The sequence below is a fragment of the Sinocyclocheilus grahami genome, unplaced genomic scaffold, assembly GCF_001515645.1.
Source record: "Sinocyclocheilus grahami isolate Dianchi unplaced genomic scaffold, SAMN03320097.WGS_v1.1 scaffold382.1, whole genome shotgun sequence".
In the NCBI taxonomy this organism is placed as follows: domain Eukaryota; kingdom Metazoa; phylum Chordata; class Actinopteri; order Cypriniformes; family Cyprinidae; genus Sinocyclocheilus; species Sinocyclocheilus grahami.
Genome location: NW_015505561.1, coordinates 372,924 through 396,140, shown reverse-complemented (window position 1 = coordinate 396,140; position 23,217 = coordinate 372,924). Strand labels below are relative to the sequence as shown.

General features: G+C 36.7%; 1 protein-coding gene across 1 annotated transcript in view; it reads left to right on the top strand.

The window, feature by feature from the left end:
• The window catches only part of ephb1 (EPH receptor B1), a 262,922-nt gene that overhangs the window by 103,660 nt on the left and 136,045 nt on the right, over positions 1-23,217 (top strand). The window contains exon 3 of the mRNA XM_016231011.1: positions 15,736-16,417. Within this exon, the coding sequence (XP_016086497.1) occupies positions 15,736-16,417 (682 nt within the window). The remainder of the gene's footprint in view (positions 1-15,735; positions 16,418-23,217) is intronic.

The window sequence follows — 23,217 nt, the reverse complement described above, 5'->3', positions numbered from 1 at the left end:
TATATAGTGCTGGGTAGTATATATAAAATGTGTGTGTGTGTGTGTGTGTGTGTATCACCAAAAACACCCAGCATTGTCACTGTAAGTTTTACACCAACAAGCGGCACTCAAAAAAATGTAAAAATCTAGTATTTTAATGTTTTCAGTGTGCACTGCTGGGTTATTTTAGAATGAACACAAGGTTAAGTGTAGTTTTGCACCAAATTATCAAGAGGAAAAGCATCTCTACTCGTGCACATTAAGAGCACTGTTCTCTGAAGAGCGATGGCCCGCACGGCGCTACACAATGTGCAATCCCTCGCACACTTCAGGGTGCAGTACGCGTGTGTGTTTTAAAGTGATTTTTCAGTGTTAAGTGCTTTGGGTCACTTAAGAACACAAATGGACGAAAGTATGTGTTTGTAAAGTCTGTTGCCGATGGACTTGTAACTAGTTCTGAGTTAACACTTAGTGACAAGTGGCAGCGCGCACAGGCTTTTCCCCCCACTCTGTGTGAGAACATTTTCTGCCTTTAGATCACTTAAGTGGATGTACACAAGAATATCTGCCCTTCTTTCTTGTATATTTAATGTCTTGTTCTCCTTTATACTTAGCAACAGCACTACGTATACACACTACTCAGCCAAGGCCACTTTGAGGAGGTGATTTAATGTCCTGTCCTAAAAAACAAGACAAGTTTTTCCATAGACTGAGTGTCCCGCTGTGTCTAGTCGCAAAGATCTAAACTTCTGACTACTGGGATAAACTCTGGTCCACTTGACATTTTAAAATAACCGACTTAAACATTAAGGGACATCATGTATTGTGAGCAAGAGTTGTTTGTGTATGTGACATTTAGAGCTGACTAAGTCTTGCTGTAATGCTACTCAAAAACTCTTGACAGTCTGAGTATCTTTGATTACTTGTTCCTCTGAAGGGGTTATTGTATTTACCTGGCATATTTGGAGATGTACATGTAATGTTACAGCGGGGTTTCGAAGGTCTTCTACTGACAGCAACTTGGGGCCCGAATGGTGAAAATCTTAAAGAAGTTAAGAAATTTCCAACAAGTTCCAAGAATGTAGTAACAATTCCTTACTAAGTGCGGTTCTTGAGGAACTTCTAAGAAGTTAAGAACATCTAACATTATTATTATTTTTTTTTAAATGGCAGGTCATGCCGAAGACCTAACAATACAATAAAAAGGTCATCTTTTTGCACTGCCTGCAGATTACCAGAAAAATTATAATAAGCGCAGAAATAATAAAATAAATAATAATGAATAAACAACCCAGTAATTCAATCTTTTTTTCATCTTACCTTTGTGGAATTAAGGAAAGTTGAAGGCTATCCTTATTTTAAGAAGTTTCCTTTTTTAGGAAGATTCCTTTCAAATATTGGTATACTTCTGAAGTTTTTTTCTTCAAAAAGAAAAAGATAAGATAATAATAAAAAAGATAATAATACAAAAAAATCTGAACTTTTTTAAGTAAGAAAAGAAGAAAATAGCGGTTAAGAACAATTATATTCTTAAAAATGTTTCATGAATTTGGACCCAGAATTTCATATGCGTTTTTGTGGTTGATATAAATCTTGTGTTTTGTGTTTTGAAGTCAGACTCTTAAATTGAGTCAAGATGATTTATTTCTTTATTCTTGCTAAAATAATTGTAAATTTTAGAGGTCAGATTTTGTGAACTGTTCTTCTTCGTATATGACCTTAGCTAATAAAATCTACTATTCCTACACAAAAGAACCATTGATTGTCTCCGTAACAGCATGGAGGGATTGAAATTTCAGAAATGTTTTTTTGTCTGTTGACCTTTATACCAAGAACTTCGGTTTCATTAGGTTTTATTTGTGGTGAAAACTGTTCGGCAGATTTTTAAACAGATGATATTCACAACCCAAAATGTGGCACTCTTAGTTTAATAACCATATTTATATCCCTTCTGCAAATTTTCCCACACAGTCAATGCAGTCAATGTGAAAAAGTAACAGATTCCTTGTGGGCAAGGGTCGTTTTGCTTTTAGAGAAGAGAGAAAGTGTTTAGTTGCCTCTAATTACACCAAAACATTATTTAAGCAGGCAAATAAAGCTAAATGCCAAAGGCTGGCTGAATTCATAATATGGCTAAAATAGTAAGAACATCATTTTATTTTGAATTCAAACTTTTTTTTCTTCACAGTGTCATACTTTGTAGCTTGGTGGCTTGAGATTAGGCAACACTATTTAATATAAATTACTAGCTTATTAGTGTGCATATTATTAATGTAGCATATTGGCTGTTTATTAGTACTTATAAAGCATATTAATGCCTTATTCTGCATGACTATATTCTAGATCCCTTAACTCTACCCCATACCTAAACATAACTACTACAACAACTACCTCACTAACAACTAATAAGCAGCAATTAGGAGTTTATTGAGGGAAAACTCTTTAGTCTAATAGTCAACCGGAATTCACTAGCAATTTCTAAGTGGAAATGGTTTTTACACCAAATGTTTTTTAGTGTAGTTCATACTAACATAAAATGGCTTTCCATTTACATACTGTCTTTATCACACAAGTGTCACATATTTCATGCAAGTTTGAGCTTTTGGGCTTTTGATAATAACTCTCTCTTCTCTTTCAGAAAAAAGACTCTTAGACCAACAGGCAATCTGTTTGCTTTTCCACCTTTATTTCTGTTTTAATGATGTTGGAAAATTTGCAGAATGGATATAAATATGGTAATGAAACTAAGAGCACTGTTTTGTGAAAAGTGAGCATTGAAATTCGGCAGATCTTTCTGCAGCCCACCATGTTCATGAAGGCTGTTGGAGGAACAGGAAGTTCTGCTGTTATTGCCTTGAGAGTTCAGTCTCATAGTACAGAGGACCTTGGCTCAGTGCTTACTGTTCAAGGCCGTTTGCAGTTTCTCTCTCTCGTTCAGAACATTTGGTAGCTCTAATAAAAGTGAACAGCCTTGGATTTGCTCAAGAGCACAGAGTCTCTGTAACCGTGACAACTGCCTTCAGCTTCAGAGGTTGCGGCTGATGACCATCTGAATAAGATTTTTCTTTTTTTGCTGGATGGAGGTGTGTGTTAGGGATCCAAGTGAGAAATATTTCCAAGAATTTTCGTAATTTTCAAGCTGTCTGTTGTTTTGGTCTTATTTGGACAGTCCTCTCTCTCTCTCTCTCTCTCTCTCTCTCTCTCTCTCTCTCTCTCTCTCTCAGCAGGAGACCAATATGATGAATGGTTGTTTATGAGTGCCATCATGTTGGAGTCCTAACAGCAGTAGGCACTGTGTTGTTGGGCAAAACTCTCTCTCTGTGTAAATCATGGTCATTAACACAATACATTAAGCACTAAACCACAGCGTTTCTAGTGCTCATTGGGGGGCTTCCAGCCAAGTCAGTCAACAAATGTTCAAGAATAGGAAGCTTGTCATGAAATATTTTATTCAAGTAAAGCGGTCGACCTGGTGAATCCATATATTTGAAGGAGATGTCTTGAATGCCTTACACTTTTAGAGCAAGAAATTATATTCGGAGTGAATTTATAGGCCATAAACTGGTAGAATAGCCAAACAACTTTATTTTAAGAGCTAGAGATCAGCGTTTATGGTGAACTTGAGTCGAGGGGTAATTATTTTCTTCAGTTCAGATAGGTTGGGTCTCTCTACCGCTCCTGCTAACCCTGTTTACTCTCATCTCACGTCTGAATTATTCAGCTTAAGAACACTTTTAACCCACACACACAAGCGCAGCGAAACCAAAATATACCCAGCTGCTCATACATGGCTATTTAAAGCCTTGTCATAGATGGGAAATGGATGTTGGGATCCTGGAACTCCATTATTGCTAAGGTGACGGATGATGGAATGCCTTTGTTGTGCTGCTGCTTTTTCTTTTCCTCCTTTTTTGGTTTAAATCTCATGTGCCTTTCTGAAAGTGACAAGGTTGGAGGCCTAGCGGTTAGTGCGTGGGCTTTGACGTGTCGAGTCATGGTGCTCAAGTAGGAAAAGGGAGGTCAAATCTCGGTTGCATCATTTCCCGATCCCGTTTTCCCTTCTTTTCTCATGATTGGCCTACAGTCACTATCAAAAATTCACAAGCTTACTGAGAAATTGCCATTTTTTTGTTATGCGTGTTAGGCAAAATCTTCTAGAAAGTATTTTAAGATTCTTTTTAGCCATTTTTAGCTTCATTTTTAAATTATTCATATGGTGAATTTCAACAAATTGAGAAAAAAAAACACCTATTCCCGTAATCATTTATTAGTTTTTCCAGTAGTCCATGTAGAACATTTTATGTTGTAGTTTTTAAATAAATAAATATTAAAAAAATTAATACATTAAACATTTTATATTTTAATAAATTTTAATACTTGATATGAAATATTTATTTTCATTTTTTTCTATTACAGAATGTTTCTATGTAATTGCAAATATTACTTTTTGTGATATGTATACTTTATATGTATGTATGTTGTATTTAGTTTAACTAAAAAATCCTTATTGTTTTTCTGCCAGATAATTTTAATAATTATATAGTCTGCATAATCAGCTTTGTTTTTTTTTGTTTTTGTTTTATGTTGCAGAGCAATGCATAATAAACAAAATGTGAAACATAATGAAAAAAACAAAACAAACAAAAAAATGTTCAATGGTAACTTGATTGTAACTAATTCTGAGTAGCTTGTAGCTCAGCTTTAAAATAGCTTTCTAAGCTCCATAAATAAGTCATGTTGTGCACATGTTTGGTTTGTTGAAATTTCATCCTTTATAGTTTTTAACTATGCACTCAAATCAAAGTGTGCGGTTAACTCAATCCATGTGCTTAATGTTCTGTTCTCTCTGACTGTGTCTGGAGATTAATGTGTTGGGTTGACAATGTCCAGTTCTCGCCCATAACCGTTAGAGATACTTTATTGATCCCTGAGGGGAAATTTACTCAGCGGTGTATCATTAAATACACTGGATAATGAAGGTCTCCAAATTAAATCTGTAAAAGCGGAGTGTGTCTTTCCATGTCTTTCTCTCTGATGTATTTGTGACCCCTCCCGTGTCTGAGCGGACCTGTAAATCCCAGCTGGAGAAGCGCTCGGCTCTAGTTGAGATCTGTGCTGATGAAAGTGTGCATTCCAAGAGTTTATGAGCATGATCATTATAGTCCAAGCCAGAGGGCTTCAAAACAATTTTACTTTTGTCCTGCACACTGGACAGTTTTAATGGCTTTATCACCATTTTATAGACAGTCTGAGATGGCAAATCCTCAAATTGCCATTTCTGTTGACCTCTTTCTCGCTGTTTATTTGTGTGTGCCTCCAGTCTTGTGGAGGACATTTCTGGTTATGTGTTTTGGGTATGCGTGCATTCAGGGGAACGTTTAACATCTGTTACATTTTGTTAAAAGTAACCAATTACAATACATCAGTGTTGCCTCTCTTTCTCTCTGCCTCTTTCTGTTTCTTTTTCTCTATACCAGTCGCTTGCAAAGTAGACACTGTGTTGTGTGCCATCTGTAGGCTGAACACTTGACCATGTTATGGGAAAAGGATACTTAGGGGTCCAAGCATAAAATCTTTCTTCTATAAGAAGAAGGTATAGCTCACTATTGCAAACTAGATCGACGTTTCTCTCCCAATCAGAATAAAAGCAGTAGAGGAAATAAATCCAATTGTTCTTAATGATTTAAAACATTTTAGCATTTTGTGGGATCAAATACTCTGTGGACATATTTATTAAAAAACATTAAAACTTATTTAATTTATTTTAAAAATGATAGATTTTATATACTAATCTTTATATATATATCTTTATATACTTTTTTAAAGAAGTCTCTTAAAAGGCTGCAATTATTTAATAATACAGTAAAAGAAATACAGTAAAACTGTTTTCTGGTTTAATATATGACAAAATGTAATTTATTCCTGTGATGACAAAGCTGCATTTTTAGCAGCCATTACTTCAGTGTCAAACGATGCTTTAGCAATCTGAAACTGTTTTCATATCTCTTATTCTTAATTTCATTATTATCAATTATTATCAAACAGTTGTGCTGCTAATATTTATTTTATTTTATTTTTTTAATATTGGATATATTTTATATAAATATTATATATAAGTTGCATATATTTATTAACTTATTTATTCTGATCAATAAAACGTTTAAAATAACAGCATTTATTTGAAATATAAATATTTCGTAGCACTGTAAATTACTCTACTGTGATTTTTGATCAATTTACATGAGCCCAAAGTTTTGAATGGTAGTGCATATTGTCATAAAATAATAGTGTGTGTCTGCATTGAAAAAAAGTAACTCTTCTATTATAGAGATTCAAATGATAACATTACATTATGCCAAATGCCCAGACCGATTATGACTGTGTTAGTGTTGATGCGAGAGCTCGTGTCTATGCATGTGTGCACATGATATAATGTGCAAATCTCTGATGGTATAACACAGTTCGTGATGTGATGTATGAGCTGGTACTCGGCTCTGTCTGCCGTAGCCTGTGGCGTGAGTCGGGTTGAGTGATTGTGGTCATTTCAGCAGACAGAGAGACAAGCGTCCCTAGACCAGGATGCGGAGGGGAGGGGAGGGAGGGACGGGCCCAGTGCCCTGCTGTATTAATGGCAGCGCCCTGCCAGATTGGACGGGTCCATCTAATACAGATAAATCATCATTACAGAGGTGTGGGGGCTGAGGGGTGGGGAGTTGCTTTGGCAGTCAAGAGAGAAAAAAGGGGCTTTCATTTGTGCCCAGGATCTCTGTAAACTCATTCATCATGCCAGCTATGTTACACTCCCACCCCTCCACACCAGTCCCACCTCTCTCTTCTCTTCTCACTTCTTTCTCTCTTCCCCCCTCCTTCTCCTCCAGAGCAATGCCTTCCAGGTCTGCCGTCTCTGAGGAGGCGATGATACAGTCCTTCTGCCTGTTACCATCGAGCTTGGCACTGTGTTTAAAGACAACATGCATTTATATTTATATTTAAATATAAAAGTGTAAATATATAAAAATAAATAAATAAATGCATGTCTTTATATATCTTACATTTAAACAGTGGTAGAGGGAGATGGCATAGCTGGAAGGCAGAGAAAAAAAGTTTTCATAATATTGCATAATCAAGAAAAAAATACATATATTTAGTAATTAATTGTATATATTTTTTTCTTGATTAGGCAATATTATAAAAACGTTTTTTTTCCTCTCTTTAAATATCTGAAAAATGATGCACAGTAAGAATAAAAACGATTATTAAGGAAACAGAAATGGTCAATTAGATGTCAATTTAAATTTTCAATAAGATGAAAAGCATAAAAGGGAGGGCGGAATTTTTCCCCGGTGTCTGACAGTCACTGTCTCTTTGAATTACCGGAAAGAACAATTCAACCTGATGCAATCAAAAGAGGTAAAATGACAGTATGTGTAATTAAACTTGGAGATATGAAATTGCTGTGAAAAACCATGACAGATGTGTCATGAAATGGAAATTGCATTGTTCTGGAGTGCTATATTTTGATTTACCACTGTTGTGGACAGTATTTCTGCTTTTTATCTGGTTTTGTCTAAATTATTTATTGAATCGTGATGTTGTGTAGAAAGTTACATTCATCCAGCGGGTGTCTGCTCGCATTAATCCTACATTTAACAAATAAAAATCGTGCGAGAGGCATTATTTTAGAATTGTGGAATTAATTCTAGTGAAGTGGATTTGCTTGAATGAACGAATCAGCTACAGATGGCTTTTTATCATTGCTTTTTTATTTGTTCTTTGCGTTCCCTGCTTTATTAAATTAAACCCAAGTCTGCTGAATACTTATCAATGTAACATTAAAGGAATAGTTCACCCAAAATGAGAATTCTGTCATCATTTACTCACTCTCATGTTGTTCCAAACCCTTATGACTCACTTTCTTTCTTCCAAAAGAAGGAATTTTGAATAATGCAACTGGTTGCTCTTTTCTGTGCAATTAAAATAATTGGAAACTTTCAAAGTTCAATAACGATTAAAAATATTCCAAGTCTTCTCAATAGCTTTGTGTGAGGAACAGACTGAAATGTAAGCTCTTCTAGCTCTCCCCCTTGCTGAGTTTGTGAGAGAGGTAGTGACGTCCAATATCATTCTTGAATGAATGATAGTTCAATGCAGTTTCAATGCAGCTTCAAAAGGCTCTACATGATCCCAGCCGAGGAATAAGGGTCTTATCTAGCAAAACCATCTGCCATTTTCTTAAAAAAAAATACTTTTTATATACTTTTTAAATACAAATGCTCGTCTTGCACTAGCTCGACTTCACACGTTACGTAGTCACGTTGGAAAGGTCATGCATGACAATAACGATTAAAAATATTCCAAGTCTTCTCAATAGCTTTGTGTGAGGAACAGACTGAAATGTAAGCTCTTCTAGCTCTCCCCCTTGCTGAGTTTGTGAGAGAGGTAGTGACGTCCAATATCATTCTTGAATGAATGATAGTTCAATGCAGTTTCAATGCAGCTTCAAAAGGCTCTACATGATCCCAGCCGAGGAATAAGGGTCTTATCTAGCAAAACCATCTGCCATTTTCTTAAAAAAAATACTTTTTATATACTTTTTAAATACAAATGCTCGTCTTGCACTAGCTCGACTTCACACGTTACGTAGTCACGTTGGAAAGGTCATGCATGATGTAGGCGGAAGTACCGACGCAGTGTTTACATGCAAAGTGAACATGCAAAGAAAGTCAAATGCCCTTTACAAAAAAAGGTGAAACAACGATGCCGGACGATTTTGAAGTTGGAGGAGAAAATGAGATGGAGTTTTTCACTTTTTGAACCGCAGCACACAGACGAAGAGCTAACTGCGCGTGAGCTTTCCAACGTGATTACATCATGCGTGTATTTGCAGACGTGCATTGCGGAGCTAGTGCAAGACATGCATTTGTGGTTAAAAAGTATGTACATTTTTATTTTATTTAGAAACTGACAGATGGTTTTGTAAGGTCAAAAATTATCAAAGACTTCTGCTTTCCTGTCCCAAACCTATCTTCAGTAACAAAAGGGCCGTTTGGCATTCCTGAAGGCACAGAAGTGCTGACATCGATCAAGGCCTGTAGGCCAACATGTGTATACATCGGGGGTCTGCTAATTGTCACACCTTTTGCCCAGTGGGTGAAGTTGTAATCTGCTGATTGGTCAGTTTGAATGTCTCACATTTGGTTTTTAGTCACATGGTCAAGGAAGGGATACAAGAGGACTGTAACTGTTGCTCTGGCTCTTTTCCTTGGCTACCTCTTTTGCTCTTTTGCTTTGCTCTCTCTTTCTTTGCTGGGACTCTCTTCTTGGGGCTCTGCCCTCTCTCCCTCTCTCTCTCTCAATTCTTTTCAATTTCAATTTAAGAGTGCTTTATTGGCATGACAAAAATTATAGATTTGTATTCCCAAAGCAATTGCAGCTGCTTACAAATAGTACACATATGTATTAACAGAAAGAAAAAGAGTAATAATAATTGTAATAGTAATAATATATAGAAAGTATTAAGCATGTAGTGCAAAATGAATTACTAATGTATGTAAGTATATAAACTAGAAATAAAAATAAAATAATCTCTCTCTCTCTCTCTCTCTCTCTCTCTCTCTCTCAGGTAATATTTTACATACATGCTGGGTACAATTAATTGTTCATGTTTTACCATCCTTCATCTATTTTGAAATTATTTATTGAATCGTGATGTTGTGTAGAAAGTTACATTCATCCAGCGGGTGTCTGCTCGCATTAATCCTACATTTAACAAATAAAAATCGTGCGAGAGGCATTATTTTAGAATTGTGGAATTAATTCTAGTGAAGTGGATTTGCTTGAATGAACGAATCAGCTACAGATGGCTTTTTATCATTGCTTTTTTATTTGTTCTTTGCGTTCCCTGCTTTATTAAATTAAACCCAAGTCTGCTGAATACTTATCAATGTAACATTAAAGGAATAGTTCACCCAAAATGAGAATTCTGTCATCATTTACTCACTCTCATGTTGTTCCAAACCCTTATGACTCACTTTCTTTCTTCCAAAAGAAGGAATTTTGAATAATGCAACTGGTTGCTCTTTTCTGTGCAATTAAAATAATTGGAAACTTTCAAAGTTCAATAACGATTAAAAATATTCCAAGTCTTCTCAATAGCTTTGTGTGAGGAACAGACTGAAATGTAAGCTCTTCTAGCTCTCCCCCTTGCTGAGTTTGTGAGAGAGGTAGTGACGTCCAATATCATTCTTGAATGAATGATAGTTCAATGCAGTTTCAATGCAGCTTCAAAAGGCTCTACATGATCCCAGCCGAGGAATAAGGGTCTTATCTAGCAAAACCATCTGCCATTTTCTTAAAAAAAATACTTTTTATATACTTTTTAAATACAAATGCTCGTCTTGCACTAGCTCGACTTCACACGTTACGTAGTCACGTTGGAAAGGTCATGCATGATGTAGGCGGAAGTACCGACGCAGTGTTTACATGCAAAGTGAACATGCAAAGAAAGTCAAATGCCCTTTACAAAAAAAGGTGAAACAACGATGCCGGACGATTTTGAAGTTGGAGGAGAAAATGAGATGGAGTTTTTCACTTTTTGAACCGCAGCACACAGACGAAGAGCTAACTGCGCGTGAGCTTTCCAACGTGATTACATCATGCGTGTATTTGCAGACGTGCATTGCGGAGCTAGTGCAAGACATGCATTTGTGGTTAAAAAGTATGTACATTTTTATTTTATTTAGAAACTGACAGATGGTTTTGTAAGGTCAAAAATTATCAAAGACTTCTGCTTTCCTGTCCCAAACCTATCTTCAGTAACAAAAGGGCCGTTTGGCATTCCTGAAGGCACAGAAGTGCTGACATCGATCAAGGCCTGTAGGCCAACATGTGTATACATCGGGGGTCTGCTAATTGTCACACCTTTTGCCCAGTGGGTGAAGTTGTAATCTGCTGATTGGTCAGTTTGAATGTCTCACATTTGGTTTTTAGTCACATGGTCAAGGAAGGGATACAAGAGGACTGTAACTGTTGCTCTGGCTCTTTTCCTTGGCTACCTCTTTTGCTCTTTTGCTTTGCTCTCTCTTTCTTTGCTGGGACTCTCTTCTTGGGGCTCTGCCCTCTCTCTCTCTCAATTCTTTTCAATTTCAATTTAAGAGTGCTTTATTGGCATGACAAAAATTATAGATTTGTATTCCCAAAGCAATTGCAGCTGCTTACAAATAGTACACATATGTATTAACAGAAAGAAAAAGAGTAATAATAATTGTAATAGTAATAATATATAGAAAGTATTAAGCATGTAGTGCAAAATGAATTACTAATGTATGTAAGTATATAAACTAGAAATAAAAATAAAATAATCTCTCTCTCTCTCTCTCTCTCTCTCTCTCAGGTAATATTTTACGTACATGCTGGGTACAATTAATTGTTCATGTTTTACCATCCTTCATCTATTTTGTAACCAATTCAAGTGTAACCATAACAAAATATTGTTATTAGACCATTTCAATTATTAATTATCTGCTAACTAGTCTTGATTCAAGGTTAATATTAAAGTGCTACCTATTGCAAGTCACACAATAGCAACGCTCTCCCACATATTTAGCTATTCTAACTGCGCTTATTTCCGTTGTTGGTATAAGTGGCAGTGGGTGGTAATAGACTAGAAATGTACAGTTTTATACCATCGTGCTGATAACGTTTCTTTAGTCATGCGGCAATCCTACAGTCTGAACCACCGTAGGGAAACCATCCTTACAGTTTCGCTAGATAAGACCTTTATTCCTCGGCTGGGACCGTGTAGAGTCCTTTGAAGCTGCACTGAAACTGCAGTTTGGACCTTCAACCCGTTGGCCACCATTGAAGTCACCAGAAAAATCCTGGAATGTTTTCCTCAAAAACCTTAGTTTCTGTGTGACTGAAGACAGAAGGACATGAACATCTTGGATGACATGGGGATGAGTAAATTATCAGGAATTTTTTATTCTGGAAGTGAACTAATCCTTTAACACAAAAGAAGATATTTTGAGGAATGTTGGTAACCAAACAGTGGCTGGTAGCCATTGGAAAAAAAAGAAAAAAAAAACATTAGTCAGAATATCTTATTTTGTGTTCAACAGAAAAAAGAAATTCATGCAAGTTTGGAACAACTTGAGTGTGAGTACTTGGTGACAGATTTTTCATTTTTGGCTGATTTATTTCAAATGCAGTTTTCTTTGCCTCACGTACATTTATTTATTTATTGTTTGTTCTGGAAGTAGAGATTATACTGTTTTTGCCAACACTTCACGCATCGATTTTTTCCCCCCTCCTGGCTTTCAAGCTGCCACACGGACGTTGATCCATCACTGTTCAGATTAGATTTACTCGAATTCCCCTTTTCTCTGTTTCTGCTTTCATAACGCACACAAACAGCAAAGGTATACATATATCTTAATCGCCAATCTTACAATTTCAAGGTTTGCTTGGATCAGACTGTTATTTGGTGTGGGTCCGTGAGACCATCGTGCTGATAACGTTTCTTTAGTCATGCGGCAATCCTACAGCCTGAACCACCGTAGGGAAACCATCCTTACAGTTTCGCTAGATAAGACCTTTATTCCTCGGCTGGGACCGTGTAGAGTCCTTTGAAGCTGCACTGAAACTGCAGTTTGGACCTTCAACCCGTTGGCCACCATTGAAGTCACCAGAAAAATCCTGGAATGTTTTCCTCAAAAACCTTAGTTTCTGTGTGACTGAAGACAGAAGGACATGAACATCTTGGATGACATGGGGATGAGTAAATTATCAGGAATTTTTTATTCTGGAAGTGAACTAATCCTTTAACACAAAAGAAGATATTTTGAGGAATGTTGGTAACCAAACAGTGGCTGGTAGCCATTGGAAAAAAAAGAAAAAAAAAACATTAGTCAGAATATCTTATTTTGTGTTCAACAGAAAAAAGAAATTCATGCAAGTTTGGAACAACTTGAGTGTGAGTACTTGGTGACAGATTTTTCATTTTTGGCTGATTTATTTCAAATGCGGTTTTCTTTGCCTCACGTACATTTATTTATTTATTGTTTGTTCTGGAAGTAGAGATTATACTGTTTTTGCCAACACTTCACGCATCGATTTTTTTCCCCCTCCTGGCTTTCAAGCTGCCACACGGACGTTGATCCATCACTGTTCAGATTAGATTTACTTGAATTCCCCTTTTCTCTGTTTCTGCTTTCATAACGCACACAAACAGCAAAGGTATACATATATCTTAATCGCCAATCTTACAATTTCAAGGTTTGCTTGGATCAGACTGTTATTTGGTGTGGGTCCGTGAGTGAATAACCCTCCAGAGGCCACACACACTTAGACAAAACAAACAGCTCCCACACACACACACACTTCCTGCACCTATACAGTAACTTTACAGTCCTCAAGAGTCCACTCACAAACCTTGTATTTGTTTCCCTCTCCCACGGCTGTGCCACCTCAAGGGAATTCTGGGATATCGTAGGATGGTTCATTCGGTCAGCCTGTTCTGTTAAAAGGCACAGATAACCCACAGGGCCAAGCGGTGGTGTGCCTGTTATCCAGCATTAACAGTAAACTGAACGGTTCAAGCAGCAAGCAATCACGTACAGGCAACATGACCCTACTTTTACCTCACAGCTGTCCACCGCTGGGACTGAGGAACTTAGATCGGATCAGTAGTAAAACATCAGGCTTTTAGCTGCATGGATTGTATCTGTTTGGACAACTATGGTTAAAATGAAAATTTTGAAATTTACTCTGTATAGTTTAAATATATAGTTTCAGATCTGTATGACTTTCTTTCTCCTGTAGAATCCAAAAGGAGATGTTGGGTTGAAATGTTGACGCTGCTCTTTTCCATGCAGTGATAACCAACAGTGACCTGGGGCCATCAAGCTTCAAAAAGTGCCAATATTATCATGAAAATATTCAGAATTATTTACGTCAAGTCTTCTGAAGCCACATGATGACTTTGTGAGGAAAAGACCAAAGTTATTATAAGTTATGAATCATTGGAAGTCTTGCCCTCCACCACTGCTGTCAAATCTCATTCACATTTATGATTCACATATTCTGTGTGAAGATGAACAAATGAGATGAGGGCGAGATAATGATGGCAGATTTTTCATTGTAGGGTGAATTAACGTTTTTAATAAGGATCACTTATGGCAGGGGTTTTCAAACTGGTTTAATAAAAATGTTACAATACATTAAAAAACATAACAAAAAACTATACAAATAAATAATTAAAAAAGGAATAAAAAAAATTAATGTATTTTTTAAATATTTGTATAATTTGTATTTTTTATTTTACATTTTTGCATTAAATCTTTTTTCACATCTCCTAGAACCCTTTTATTTTATTTTTTTAAAGATGTCATTAATATATATTTATAAGGCTGTCAAATTTTAACTGTAAAACTACACACAAAATCTGTATTTTTCAGACAATATTATTTTTCAATAATTTGGCTTAAGTACGGAGTAATGCAAAAATACAAAAAACAAACAAAAAATAGAACAAAAATTCACAGTGTAAATATAGGTCTTTATATGTGAAAATATGCTGATATGTTTATATTTTAGGAGGGGAGGCTCTGAAAATCTCTGTTTTAATGCATCAAGCTGTCAGGCCCTTTTTGCAACTTTTAATTTTTTAGACTGTATTGTCCACAACCATCAGCAGAACTGTCTTCAGCAGCAGTCTGAACATGGCTGCACTCTATCTATCTCTCTCTTTCTTTCTTTCTGCCTGTGCCTTGATTCACAATCTGCCAGTGGTGCTGTTTTACCAGGGTTGCAGGAGGGCAGCCATATACTGCTCCACTTACTTCTAATTGTAATTCGATAGCGCATAATCTCAAATTTGTTATGCATCACATTTTATAATATGGTAATATTGTAATGGTAAGTGGCTGGCCGCACTTGGTCTGGACCGAAGCAGATGGCAGCGGCTCCCTCGCCCACCTCAGGTGATTAGGGAGACCGATTTTGTGATCTGAAACTCGGAAAGAGAGGCCATAAAGGTTTCATCATCTCAGAGACGGAAAAAAAAGTTTCAAAGTGATGTAGTGTTTAAAAGCTTTTAGATGTTTTTTTTGGGTGGGGAATATGGGGTTGGAGAGGTTTCTGGAAACTCAATTTGTATCAATATGTTATGAAAGGCAGACACCTGTCTGAGTTCAGGCCATGGTTCCACATCGGTAGCATCAAATGGACCAACAGTGATATTTCTCATCTTTATTCCACTTCAGCAAGCACCTCTTGCAATTTTAAGTTGAAAAAAAGTTTTTTTCACACCATTGACCTGAAAACAGAAAATTCTCTGGGTGCTAAAATGAACATTACTGTGTACAATGTATTTACCAATTGACAAGAATTATGTGATTCAGTTCACCTAAAAGAATCAATCAGATTCGTTCACTGATTTGTTCAGTGGTCCTTCTATGTTACATCATTACACCAGTAAGTGGAGACGAGTGTCTTTTTGTGTGGTGTGAATAAGTAATTGAATTATTCAATTAAAATATTAATTCCCTGAGTCATTTACAACAACAAAAACAAGTCTTATTCTTTTTTTTTGTAATAAGAGACTCCAGTTGTACATTGTAAGCATTTCCCCACAAATAACTTTTATTTTTATTCTATTTTAGTTTCAGTAACGTTCTTATGTCATTTTAATAATGTATGGTCATCTGCCATCGTTCCTTCTGTTGTGCTAAACCTCCTATTGTGTTTCTTTTCCAGTGGGAGGAAGTAAGCGGCTATGATGAAAACCTCAACACCATCCGAACGTACCAGGTGTGCAACGTCTTTGAGTCCAACCAGAACAACTGGCTGCTCACCACCTTCATTGCACGACGTGGCGCTCAGCGTATCTACGTGGAGATGCGTTTCACCGTCCGAGACTGCAGCAGCATCCCGCGGGTGCCTGGATCCTGTAAGGAGACCTTTAACCTGTACTACTACGAGACAGACTCTGTCATCGCCACCAAGGGTACGGCGTTCTGGATGGAGGCTCCGTATTTGAAGGTGGACACTATTGCGGCAGACGAGAGCTTCTCGCAAGTGGATTTTGGTGGTAGATTGATGAAAGTGAACACAGAGGTGCGGAGCTTCGGCCCGTTGTCGAAAAACGGCTTTTATTTGGCATTTCAGGACTATGGCGCATGCATGTCCCTGCTGTCTGTCCGTGTGTTTTATAAGAAATGCCCAAGCGTGGTGCAGAACTTTGCAATATTTCCAGAGACCATGACCGGGGCAGAGAGCACCTCGCTGGTGATTGCTCGCGGGATGTGCATCCCGAATTCTGAGGAAGTAGACGTGCCGATTAAGTTGTACTGTAATGGCGACGGGGACTGGATGGTTCCAATTGGGAGCTGCACCTGCAAGGCGGGATTCGAGCCGGATAACGGGAATGTCTGTCGAGGTAAGACGCTGGGTTTCAATAGTGTTGATCTTTGGTTCACTTCTCTATGATTGCTCATTTATTTTAGGTGTTTTAAATTGATCTTTTTCAGTTGAAGGAATATGTGGGAGAGTCTCTGGTGTCTTGCTTGGCTTTTCTCACTGACTTATTCACATTCCTCTTTGTCGAAACTGTATGAATTTCCATTTTATTTGAGGTTTATTCTGGTTTGGAGCTGGTTTACCTCATGGACCAGTATGGCATAGTCATTATATTTACCAGTAATGTTTTTCTAGTTAGAAGATTGATCAAAGACTTATTGCTGGTTAAGCTAGTAGACAAGTGTGAGAAACAGCTTCCGAAATCCAACATTTGCTGGTGACCCAGTGACTAAGCTGGTCTTTTTTCCTGAGCTCTAACTTAAGAAGATTCTGCAAGAGCTTTAACGAATGAACTTCCTGTGAATTGAGCTGTGAGATGCACAGATTTGTGATTTATTGAGAAGATTTCCATGCAGCAGGTTTTGAGTTTGAGTTGACTTATGCTGGATTAATATGGCGATGTGTACATGTGTTTGAGATTGAGAGAGAGCAGAATGTGGTGTTGAAGATTGTTGATGTTAGGTTGAGTGAGGCAAGGATGTAGCTAAAGTCAAATGGGACCATTTATGAATTTGTTGATAATGGCATATTGGTCAACCACTATTATAAATATTATATTATAATTTAATATATATGTTCAGGTTGTACTATTCTGGTAGGCAAATCAGACCCATAAACACAGTTTCTCTTTTTTTGTTTGTATTTAGTCGCTGGCTTTTCATGTGGACACTGACACACAAATGGTCATATTGTTGTCTCAAGGTCTGCGATTGGTCGATTTGGCCAGTGCCATATTGGCTCCCTCTGGACCAAACGTGTTGAGAGATGATAAGATTGATTGACAGCCATCTGTCTCGATCAATGAACAGATACAACACGTATCGTTGGAAGGCCAACTTTGAGGACCACAGGTGCCTCTACACACAAATACACACACCACACAGATGGCGGCCTTGTTGAGTTCATTGGCATCCTCAGGCAAGGTCTTCTTATCAACCGAGAGATGGTCATGATGCATGTAGTCCGGGTTAAGACCTGTTTTTTTTCCCACACACACATAAATCACCACTGATATTGTTGTTGTTGTTGTTGTTTTTTCATATTGAACATGAATTATTCTTGGATTGGTAAAGTTTTTACCTTCGAATTATATTACATATACCTTGGTCTTGACATGCACATGCAAGGAAACATCCAATTTAACTTAATTTAACTTTCATTTCAGCTAATATGAACTATTTAACTGAACTTATTAAAGGATCAAATGAAGTTAAAAGTAACAATATACCTGTAAATGGACAAAAACATACCAACATTTGCTAGAAGTGACAGGAAAATGTGGCCCTGAAAATGTTTCGTGTTGCGCCGGTTGAAGACGCGGTGTCAAATGTCTTCTGGAATGCTCTGTGATCTGGAAGAGATGATAAAGTTGGCATAAACTTTGAAGATTAAAGATGGTTGAGGTTTTGCCGGGTGTTAGCGTCTGGTGTAAAGTCTGTCAGGTAAATGTGGCCACGGTTTTTAAAAGTCAGTGTGTTAGCGGATTAACGATTTTGCACACAGCAAGTCACCACTAATTACTGCCGCTTTGATCTGTGAGTTCCCATAAAGGCGTTTGATGGGGTAATATATTGCAGTTTGAACATGCACACACACATTGCGTTCTTATAAAGTTTCCATAAATTCCCAGGGTTTATTTTACCAGTGCAGGCAACCTGGGTTAATAAGTATTTTTTTTTAATGTTCATTAGTCTCTTTTTGTTGATGGCCGTCTGGTTCCAAACCTCCCCACCCCCCTTTGCTTTCATTGGTCGATTTGGACCAGGAGAGGGTGATTAGAGGTTGATTAGAATAATTGGTCTTTTGGGTTAATGAAGGTGGCTGAGCTATTATAAATGTGTCTCAAAGGAAGTCTGAGCAGCTTTGAGTCTGGGAAGGGATTGTTGCATACTTACTGCATACTGCACAATATATACACTGTATGCTGCCTACTGTTTTCTTGATATAACGTGAACAATAGTATGCTTGTTGTTACGTGAATTATGATTGTCAAATGACCTCATTAGGACCTCGTATTTAATTTAGTGAGCAGTGTCCAGCTGATTATTAGAAGTAAAAAAGTATGTTGTTTTAATTTTGTTTGTTTGTTTGTTTATTCAAAATAAATAAAAAAGATGTAAAACAAAAAAATATTAATTCTATTAATATTATCATTTGTTGTACAGCAAACACTTATTTTCTTGAACTTTTTTTTCCAGTACAAATTTTGAAAGCAAGAATTAAATCTATCTATCTATCTATCTATCTATCTATCTATCTATCTATCTATCTATCTATCTATCTATCTATTTGAATTTAGTTTTTATTTCTTTCCCCATATTTTTTCCCTTGTTTTTAGCATAAACCTCACTTAACTTTGCTGAATTTATTTAGCATCTCAAGTAAATATATGTAGATTTAAGAATGTTTAGATATTTGTACTGGGGGAAAAAAATGAAAAAATAAAATGAATGTTTGCTGTACAACAAATGAACCATAATTATTTTTTCTGTAACACTTTATAATAACTTTAATCAATACAATGTATAATGTAATATAATTAATATTACATTAATATAATGTAATATAATTCATATAAAACTTTCATTATATAATGCTTAATGCATCATTAGTTAATATATGTTCAAAGAGTTAGAAACGTGAGATAATGTGTTTGTTAATGTTTGCTAATACACTTATTGAACATTAGATAATGTTCAAACAAATCATTATTTCATGTAAGTTAAAATGCTTACACATGTCTTTAAACTTTCAATTCCATATGATCAAGCACTTATTGAAAATCTACAAATGATTTTAACGGATGTTATAAACTGATTAAAAGCTTTTGCTGCTGTTGAGGTGTGATACAGGTAAGGTTAGGGACAGGTTTGGTGGTATGGGTAGGTTTAAGGGGTTGGTTAAAGAGGCAACAGTGTACAGGGGTCAATTTGATTGCTATTAGGGATCACGTTTCAATCTGTTCATATTATATTGTTTTCATAAATTAACAAATATTTAATTTTTTTTAAATGATTTGTTTCCCCCTGTTTATTTATGATTCAAGGAATATCCTGTACTGAAGATTAGTATACTAATGTGAGTTTTGAGGCAATACAAAAAAAAATTTGCACCAAAATTACAAACTGTTATGTCCTTAGCAAGCATTTACCTAAACTTAACCAGCCACCCTTTACAGAAACCTTGTTTCATTTGCTAAAAGTCCAATGACCATAAAGATACTAAATGATAAGTAATCGTTTACAAATGATGAATAGTTTCAACACTCTACACTGCCCAAAACTCGCGTTTGAATCGTCAGTGGCAAATTCTTTAAATATGAAAACTTACTTACAGTCTGTGAGTCAGAACAGTCAGCATTGTGGTCTACTCTACCAGGATCAGGAAACAGTCCTCCATAAAATGCGCTGGACACATCTGAATATTTGGGTTGAACTGTTCTGGAACAGTGTTGTAAATACAACTTAACCACTGATCCTCTTTTGGGAGGCCAAACAAAGTAGTTTCGCTTTCACAACGAAACACACAGCTTCACACACGGCGTGCTTGAGTGAGTGGAGGCCGGCGGGCTTGAGTGAGCGGTGGCGGGCGGGCTCGAGAACGGCGCGGCTGGCTGGCTTGCGGTAACCACATGTGACGACCCTGGGCTGGACTCTGCTTCGTCCATGGTGAAAGCCGATCCGGCGATCCACAGCACGAAGTTGATGTATTTCCTCAGCGACCAGCACGGATCAGCTCTAGGCATGACAAAGTGGATATCGTCCTCTTTTGGAAGGGCAACCAAAGTAGTTTTGCTTTCTCAACGAAACACACAGCATATTCATGACATGGCGGCAGCAACAATACTACAGCTTTACATTAAATAATCATATGTTAATCATTAACGTTTAGTAAGTTCATTAGTAAACATTAACAAGAACATTATCTCATATTTCTAGCTATGTGAATATTGACTATTGAATATGAACTAATGATCTGTTACGCATTATATAATGTTTATTAACGATTTATAAATTAAAGTTATTATAAAGTGTTACCTTTTTTTCCTCAGTTTTAACATAAATCTCATTTAATTTTGATACATTTCTTAGAAGACAGCATTTATGTGCTTTTGGATCTCAAGTAAATGTATAATAATTTAGGAACAAATAAATAAATACATTCGAAAGTTACTTTTTTTGCAGTGAAATTGAGTACATTGCATTCTGGAATACGATAATGTATGCATTGTGCTGCGCTGTATATTGCACTTTTTGGCAAAAACAATAGCTCATCCAGGTTTTCCATGCATTTAGATAATTTGCATACTTGATGTCATAGTTACTGTAAAAATAGTATGAGTAGTATGTTAGTTTACTATTTAGAACACAGCCAGTGTGTCTCCAGGAAAATGTATCTCATTCTGCCTCTTTTTCTCTCTGTCACCCACTTTCCCTTGTTCACTCTATCTGTCTAATGCACGGCTGGGTTTGTTATTTTGACCCTGCTCAGAGGGAGTCTGAATAATCACTGCGTGTATACAGTATGTCCACATATCTGTGTGAGAGTCGGATTAGATCTCACCCTCAGGGTAAGAGATGATGGCTGTCACCCGGAGTAAAATCAGCATATTAATAAAATAACCTCCCCCATTAGCCATAGTGCTCAGCTCAGCTCGGATTCTGCAGTAAAAATGGTTCAGGCAGGGCTGGGTCAAGCCGAGACTGTTCTGGGGTGCAGATTTGGCTCTATATTCTGCCAGTGTGTCGTGAGCGCTCTGACAGAGGGGTGAGAGGCCGGACGACCCCTCACAGGATGCGGAATTGAACAGAGATACACTCACTGCAAGAGCTGTCTGAACCGACACACACCTGGAGAGAGCGGATAGCTCTATACAAACACACACACACACACACACACACACACACACATATCTATATATACACATACGAACACATTCACATAGCTTTATACAACCTCTCTCTCTGTATACACACAAACAGATATACACAAATACACACATATATAGACTAATTCACACTAATGCTATATTCAAACTAATATTGGAGTAGACAGATATGAAAATGTATCGACAGTAGATATAAGCTGCTTTTCTGTCCATGTATTTTTATGCAAATTTTGGTTTTAGGCTTTTGGATGAAAAAAAATCTGTAGGTAAACACCATGAATAAAAGTTTGCAAAATGTGCTTAACATGCAGAAACTACGATAGAAACACATTTACTGTATAAATTAGTTAGTAGATGCACATCAGAAAAGCCATGTGAATAATTTGCTGGTTTGCTATGATCGCTAGCATACATGAACGTTTATGATCTGGATGCTCTAAACTGAAAATAATTGATTGCATTTCTATAATTAATTGCACCCTGGATTGTTTTCCCTGGAGGTGACAATGTTGATGTTTGATATTTGGGTTGAACTGTTCTGGAACAGTGTTGTAAATACAACTTAACCACTGATCCTCTTTTGGGAGGCCAAACAAAGTAGTTTCGCTTTCACAACGAAACACACAGCTTCACACACGGCGTGCTTGAGTGAGTGGAGGCCGGCGGGCTTGAGTGAGCGGTGGCGGGCGGGCTCGAGAACGGCGCGGCTGGCTGGCTTGCGGTAACCACATGTGACGACCCTGGGCTGGACTCTGCTTCGTCCATGGTGAAAGCCGATCCGGCGATCCACAGCACGAAGTTGATGTATTTCCTCAGCGACCAGCACGGATCAGCTCTAGGCATGACGAAGTGGATATCGTCCTCTTTTGGAAGGCCAACCAAAGTAGTTTCGCTTTCTCAACGAAACACACAGCATATTCATGACATGGCGGCAGCAACAATACTACAGCTTTACATTAAATAATCATATGTTAATCATTAACGTTTAGTAAGTTCATTAGTAAACATTAACAAGAACATTATCTCATATTTCTAGCTATGTGAATATTGACTATTGAATATGAACTAATGATCTGTTACGCATTATATAATGTTTATTAATGATTTATAAATTAAAGTTATTATAAAGTGTTACCTTTTTTTCCTCAGTTTTAACATAAATCTCATTTAATTTTGATACATTTCTTAGAAGACAGCATTTATGTGCTTTTGGATCTCAAGTAAATGTATAATAATTTAGGAACAAATAAATAAATACATTTGAAAGTTACTTTTTTTGCAGTGAAATTGAGTACATTGCATTCTGGAATACGATAATGTATGCATTGTGCTGCGCTGTATATTGCACTTTTTGGCAAAAACAATAGCTCATCCAGGTTTTCCATGCATTTAGATAATTTGCATACTTGATGTCATAGTTACTGCAAAAATAGTATGAGTAGTATGTTAGTCTACTTATATATATATATATAATGTACACAAATTAATTGATATACACTATTGTTTAAAATTTGGGGTCTTTAATATTTTTAAAGATATCTGAACAAAACATTAAGTCTATAATGTCTCTTATGTGCACCAACGCTCCAATTATTTGATTAAAAATACAGTAAAACAATAAAATTGTGAAAATATTATTATAATTTTCAATAACTGTTTTCTAATAAAATTAAATTTATTCCTGATGGCTAGGCTGAATTTTCAGCAGCATTACTCCAGTTTTCAGCATCACATGATCCTTCAGAAATCATTATAATATGCTGATTTGCTGC